General features: G+C 36.4%; 1 protein-coding gene across 1 annotated transcript; it reads left to right on the plus strand.

Annotated features, from left to right (window-relative positions):
* Nucleotides 1-6,440: 6,440 nt before the first annotated feature.
* On the plus strand, nt 6,441-7,112 carry LOC141389949 (uncharacterized). The gene has a single exon (XM_073962235.1). It carries the CDS (start codon nt 6,441-6,443, stop codon nt 7,110-7,112), a length of 672 nt encoding a protein of 223 aa, XP_073818336.1.
* The last annotated feature ends 127 nt before the right edge of the window (nt 7,113-7,239 follow it).

Here is a 7,239-nt window from a genome sequence, read left to right on the forward strand (position 1 = left end):
GAAAGTTAAACCGTGTGAGAATTTTTCTGCTATGATGCGGAAGACATTTGTTGGTAGTTTTATAAAACAATAAAATTGTTATTTGTTGTAATATTTAAATATTGGTTGTAATATGTTTTATGATATGTGGGGAGGGTATTATGAATTGATTTTGGCCCAAAAGTTTCTAACACATCGAAATAGATGTGGTACTTATACGTTTGGTTCCAAACAAATATATGTTTCGGACTGGTTGCAAACAGATATATGTTTGGATACAAACATAATATGTTTGGCTTCAAACAAATATATGTTTGCAACATTTTCTAACATGTATCAATTTTGTTTGTTTGAGTTCCAATATATTTTTTATGGGTGGAGAGAGCGTAACATCACGGCACTCGCGTATTTTATAATAAAGAGTTGTGTGTATATTGCAATAGAAGATGAAGAATCGACGACGCGTGGGTAAAAAAAAATATTTTTGCATTGTTGGTGTGTATGCGGCATTCGGCCAAACCCTTGTGTTTCGTTTTTTGTTGTTGTTGTTGCGATTTATTTTTCTAAAAGCAGTCATTTTTTTGTAACTCACAGTTAACCAACCTAGCAAGCGAAGGGGAAAAGAAAAAAAATGGTATGATAATTTTTTTCTTCAGTTTCGTCGAGGCAATCGTTGAGTAAATCAGTATTTTGCGTCTTCTTAAAGAAATTGTGCTTTTTAGTAAATTAAATGCAATACAATACATTTTATAATTGAACCAAAAAGGTGAAGGGAAATATTTTATTGGACAAAGAAGAAATCGCAATTAATATTGGTAATAACATTAATACATTTTTCATGTACATACATGAATATATTTGAAATATGAGTGTACCTATTTATTACATAATATAATCATCTGATTTCAGATGAATTCAATTTTGAGGAGAATCTGTTTTATTTCACAACTTAGAAGAAGCGTTCAACTATGTTTCTATATTTTAGAATTGAATTGCTCCCGCTGCTTCTGCTCCTGGTGCAAGCTACTTGCCTTCTTCTATTTTCCGTCATTAAGAAAGTTAAACACTGTGGGAATTTCTCTGTTATAATGCGGAAAGCATTTGTTGGTAGTTTTATAAAACAATAAAATTGTTATTTGTTGTGATATTTAAATATCGGTTATATGTTTTTATACTTAACTTACATTTAAATTAAATTAGGCCTTAACTAAATTTAAATTAAAGGTGCTTATACCTGGGAAGTTTATGCGGATTCTGAAATTACAATGTTCAGAGATGAGAAAAATAAAAAAACAGAACAAAATCGCCGGAGGAATTTTCAAATAAATCGTGCTCAAAGTTCACATTTTTAGTTGTTCCTTAAGTTTCACGGTTTTACTTGGAAACCGCAAGTCCTATCGCAGTGGCACTAAAGAAAATGTTGTTGCAGTGAAAATTCTCTACAAGATTGACCTTAATGGTCAAATTGGGACAATGCACAGACAGTATCGCCTCCTTATAAAACAATGTCATGCACGATGCACCTTAACTAACTTTACACGAAAATCGCTTATACCTGTGAAGTATTTGCGGATTCTGAAACAGCAATGTTAATAGATGAGAAAAAACCAAAAACAACAAACAAATCGTTAAAGGGATTTTTAAAAAATCGCGGAAAATTTTTGCAATTTTTGGTTTATTTTAGGTTTTCAGGACTTTGCTTGGCAACGGCAAGTCCTGTCGAAATGGGACTTAAAAAAATGTTGTAGAGGACTTTCACTGTTACAATATTTTCCTTAGTCCCAGTTCGATAGAACTTTCCGCTTCTAAGCAAACTCCTGAAAATCTAAAACAAAACTACAAATCTGAACTTTGACCGCGATTTATTTTAAAATCCCTTTAGAGATTTTTCTTGATTTTGGATTTTTCTCATCTATTAACATTGCTGTTTCAGAATCCGCAAAAACTTCCAGGTATAAGCGATTTTCGTGTAAAATTAGTTAATGCGCATCGTGCATGACATTGTTTTATTGTTTTATAAGGAGGCGATACAGTCTGTGCATTGTCCCAATTTGAACTTCTATATATCAAAAATGGTAAAACCTACGAAAATACCATTAAGGCCAATCTTGTAGAAAATCAATGCTACAACATTTTCTTTAGTCCCATTGCGATAGGACTTGGCGTTTCCAAGTAAAACCGTGAAAACATAAGAAACACCTAAAAATGTGAATTTTGATCGCGATTTATTTGAAACTCTCCGGCGATTTTTTTTTTGTTTTTTGATTTTTCTCATCTCTGAATATTGTAGTTTCAGCATCCGCAAAAACTTCCCAGGTATAAGCACCTTTCATTTAAATTTATTTAAGGCGCACCGTATATATTGGGAGGGTATGAGTTGGTTTTGGCCCAAAAGTTTATATACTATACTATATAAAAATTCGACATGCTTAGCGTGATTGGTGGACCAAATACATCAAATGGGGCGAAAATATATATATAGAAAATATATAGGGCAGCGATGTGCAAATCTGAACCGATTTCTATAAAATTTGGCAAAATTTTTGTAGCGAATTCCGTCACACATTTAAAATTTCGTCGAAATTGGACGCACGTAGCAAAGTTGGCACCTAAAATCGAGCGAAAATATATATGGGAGCTATATTACCTGCTGTACAAAAACATATCGATACATGACATGTCTTCAAACTTCACATATGCGAACAATTTTGAAATTTTGAGCGGTAGGTAACCGAAGAAGTGGACCAATACAGTCCATATTCGAACACGATTTAAGTGTGAAAGAAGTATTACCAAGTACAACGGGTTGGCTAAAATCACCATTATGTCTGGAACGAAAAACATTATATCGCTGTAAACTGGACCACAAGAAGTACTTTCGGTTAATATTTACAAACGATCCTTAAAGTGTTATTTAACAGTTCATTATCCAAAGATTTTATAATGACCAATGTTTTAAGTTCATGCACATCATTAATTTGTAAAACTTTTATGACATTATCTCAGGAAGTATGCACGCAGAGAAAAAATATTTTTCGTTTTGTTGGAACAACAATATCTATTTTTTTATTTGCGATTTTGCCTTTTTTAAGCGAAAATCGTTTTTAGTATTAATTTTTTAATTAATTTCTCGTTGGAAATCGAGCATCTGAAAAAGGAAAGCCGAGGACTCGAACCCACACACACTCTCAAACACACCAAGCACTACCTTATCTGCTTGCGCAAGTACCCATGCTTCGGAGCCATACATTAGCACGGGTAGTATCAGTGTTTTGTATAGTGTTATTTTTGTTTGACGAGTTGTGGCTTTGTTTTTAAAGTGCTTACATAAGCCAAAGTAGAATCTGCTGGCCAATAAAATTCTTCTTTTTATTTCACAATTGATATCGTTTGTTGTGTTTACGGCGGTGCCGAAGTATACGAAGTATTTTACCACCTTAAATTTATAGCAACGAAATTCAACAGTTGGGCCGATCTCAATTTACGCATTGCGCGTCGACACCATCAACTTGGTCTTCTCGCCGTTTACCGCCAGACCCACTTTAGCACATTCTCCTTCGACCTTCATAAAGGTATCGGTTACTTCTTTTACTGATCGTCCCATGATGTCTATATCATCAGCATAAGTAAGCAACATGTGGCTATTGGTTTATATTTTGTCATTTTTTTGACGTTTGCCTCTCGTATAACCTTTTTAGCAGGATGTTGAAAAGATCACACGAAAGGCTGTCTCCTTGCCTGAAACCTCTTTTGGTACAAAACTCTTCGGAGTGGTTCTTTCCTATTTTAACTGAAGATATTGTGTCAGTTAGAGTCATTTTACAATGTCGTATGAGCTTTGCGGGGATACCAAATTCAGACATGGGTTGGAATACTTTTAAACATATCGGGCTGTCGAAGGCTGCTTTATAATCGACAAAAATGTGGTAGGTGTCAATCTGCATCTCTTTGGTCTTCTCCAGGATTTGCCGCAGGGTAAATATCAGGTCGATGGTGGTCTAATGCCGCATTGGTAAGGTTTAATTATTTCGTTGACCATGGGCTTTAGTCGTTCGCACAACATACCTGACACTATATTGTAGGCAATAGGGAGAAGACTTATGCCCCTACAGCTGGAGCATAAAGTCTTATCTTCTTTCTTATGGACGGGACACAGGATGCTCAGGTTCCAATCGTCGGGTATGCGTTCTTCCTGCCAGATGGAGCTAACTAGGTGATGCATACACCTTATCAGCGTGTCGCCTCTGGTCTTAAACATCTCGGATGGTAGGCCACCAGCTCCTGCTGCCTTATTATTCTTCAGCCGGTTTATTGCTGTCTTTACCTCATCTTGACCGGGTGGTATACATTCAATACAATCTTCTGGGATTAGATCTGTGGTATCTTCGTCGACTTCGCTACTATTGGATACCAACAGTTTGGAAAAATGCTCTTTCCATATACTTAGCACACTATATGTATCAGTTACTAGATTACCTTGCTGGTATCTACAGGAGAATGTGCCAGTTCCAAAGCCATCACTTTGATATTTCACTCTTAGGTAGAATTTTTGTACATCTCGATCCTTTTTCCTGCGGAAAACACGTTTTCCTCTCTCCTTTTCTCCCGATACCTCTCTCGTGCGCTACGCGTTTCTACTGATTGTAAAGTAGCCCTATATTCCGCATTTTTCTCTTCGGTAGCAGCACGACACTCCTGGTCACACCATGGATTCCTTGCTGGAGGTCTCAGGTATCCAAGTACTGATTTTACCGCTGTTTCCATGGAGTGGACAATGTTTTGCCATTGTCCTGATATGTTGAAGGTAATGTTGAAGAATTTTGCTTTTAATCGAATTGCAGCGAGTCTTTCATTCACTGGGTTGAAGCTGGAGACCAGATGTTTTAACCTCCGACCAACTACAAATCCGCAACCAAACTCATGCTTTGTGTCATGGCAGCTATAATACAGTGCTTCACCTTTAGGTGTTGTTGTGACGCCTTTCCCGTTCTATTGTATTTCCTGTATGGCAGTAATGTCGGCTTTGTACTTTTCAAGTACGTATGCCAATGCGAAGACTGCACCTTCTCTCTAAATAGTGCATTCCAGGTACAGATTCGCAGATCATGGTCCTTTAAACGTTTGCGCGGTTCGTCAACTTTAGAGGGGTTTGTTTTTCTTTTCTTTCGTTTTTTCATAGTAGGTTGTTTTTTCTAGGGGAGGGTTACTAACCCGACGCCCAAACCCAAGTTTTTAACGCAGTACATCTTAGCTTACTACCTTTAACGGGTGTTAAAGGCAGTTCCCCAGGAAGAAAATAATAAAATTGTCCAAGAAACGAGAATAATATGGTCCACATGACAAAAGCTATTGTTGGATACGACAAAAACAATTGTTGTAATTGACAAAAGCTTTTGTTGGACTCACAATACAACATGCGGAATCTAACAATACATTTACAATACATATTTTGCTCTTCGAATATTGTTGGATTAATATTATTTTTTTCTCTGCGTGTGGAATGCCCCCGAAAAAAATGTACCGTAGTAAATGGAACCGAGAGCACAACCTGCTGCAAAAAATTTAATAACGATCAAAGAAATGTTCCTTATTTGAACTTATGGACCGATATAATCAATATCAGAAAGAAATATTACGATGTGCAAAGTTGGGACCAAATCGCTTTCTTCCTTCAAGAGTTATCGTCCATATCATTATACTAAATAAATTTGAATTTTTGTGGGGGAGGTACCCTAAAAAGTGGACATACATATACGGAATATCTACGAACTTGATCTTAGATCTCATACAAAATATTACGAGAACCAAATTTTGGACCAAAACGGTTGATCCGGATTTCTTCCAAATATGTTTGGGATCTAAAACCTTTAATTCGATGGGGCATATTTTCATCGTATTAAAGTGTAAATACCAGCATTAGCCCAAAAGATGAATGTATAAAAATAAATTTTACCAACGAAACAATGTTTTCCATCTGAACAAACTACTGTTATTACAACAACTGCTTTTGGGTTTTTCAACACACTATTAACCAAAACAAATAAATATAAAAAATACAATTTTATCTAAAAAATAAGTCATTAATATAAGGGGCAGGCAATATATTCTACTTTTATTGCTTTTGCTAAAAATAGTCGAAACTATTTTGTTAACAACATAAAATGCAAATTAGTAATTTCACCTTAACAAACTGCACTTCCTACGCTATGACGTATTGGAAAACCCCTAATTGGTGTTAACTGCAAATAAAACTTTTATGTTGCTGTCCATCACGATAGCGTAGCATATTGAGCTACATATTTTAAATTTTTATTATCAAAATCATAATCTGCTGGTATTATCTGTGACATTCTTTTTTGAACATATAAAACCACCAGCCGCAGCAGATAGCCAATCATAAAACAACGAACATTTCAATCATTAGAAACTAAGCTAATCACCAGCAAATATCAACAACTACAATGCGTGCCTTTATTGTCTTGTGTTTGGTGGCTGTTGCCTGTGCCGATAAATTGGGTTATAACTACCAACCAGTTGGTCATTCATCATCTGGATTATCTTTTGCACCTGGTGCTACTGGTGGTGGTGTTGGTTCTTTCGAAGCCCAAGGTTCCAGTAGTGCTCCCGCGTTCGCCCCACAAGCTGAATTGGAAAAGGAATTCTACACTTTCTCTGTCAATGATGCTGACTTCAATGAAGGTGCCAGTTCTGATCAGTATGCCAGCGCTTTGAAGAAGGGCCTTCGTGTTATCTTCATCAAGGGTCCCGAAAACAATGGTTTGGAAGATGCTGCTTTGGCTTTGGCTAAACAAGCTGGTCAACAAGAAACCGCCATCTATGTTCTCAACAAACAAGCCGATCTTTCAGGTTTGGCCAACAAACTTAACAGCCTCGGCAACAATAACAACCAAAGACCCGAAGTTCACTTTGTCAAATACCGCACTCCTGAAGATGCTGCCAATGCTCAACGTGCTATCCAAAGTCAATACGATGCCTTGGGTGGTCCTTCTCATAACTTCAATGGTGGTATTGCTCCGGTCATCAACTTTGCTTCCCAAGCTCCAGTTGCTACTGCTCCGGCTGCTTCTGCTCCTGGTGCTAGCTACTTGCCTGCTTCTATTTTCCGTAATTAACTTACACTTAAACTCTAGGGTATATTTACCAGTATGTTATATTTTTTGTTGTAGTAATAGTTAGTAATAAAATTGTTTCTTGTTGATGATATTAATACTATGTGTATCCTTTTATATCGATGAGATT

Source organism: Musca autumnalis, unplaced genomic scaffold, assembly GCF_047663935.1.
Source record: "Musca autumnalis isolate F117 unplaced genomic scaffold, ASM4766393v1 scaffold_1, whole genome shotgun sequence".
NCBI lineage: Eukaryota > Metazoa > Arthropoda > Insecta > Diptera > Muscidae > Musca > Musca autumnalis.

Coding starts and splice junctions, on each gene's coding strand:
- LOC141389949 (XM_073962235.1), top strand. CDS start 6,441: ATGCGTGCCTTTATTGTCTTGTGTTTGGTGGCTGTTGCCTGTGCCGAT.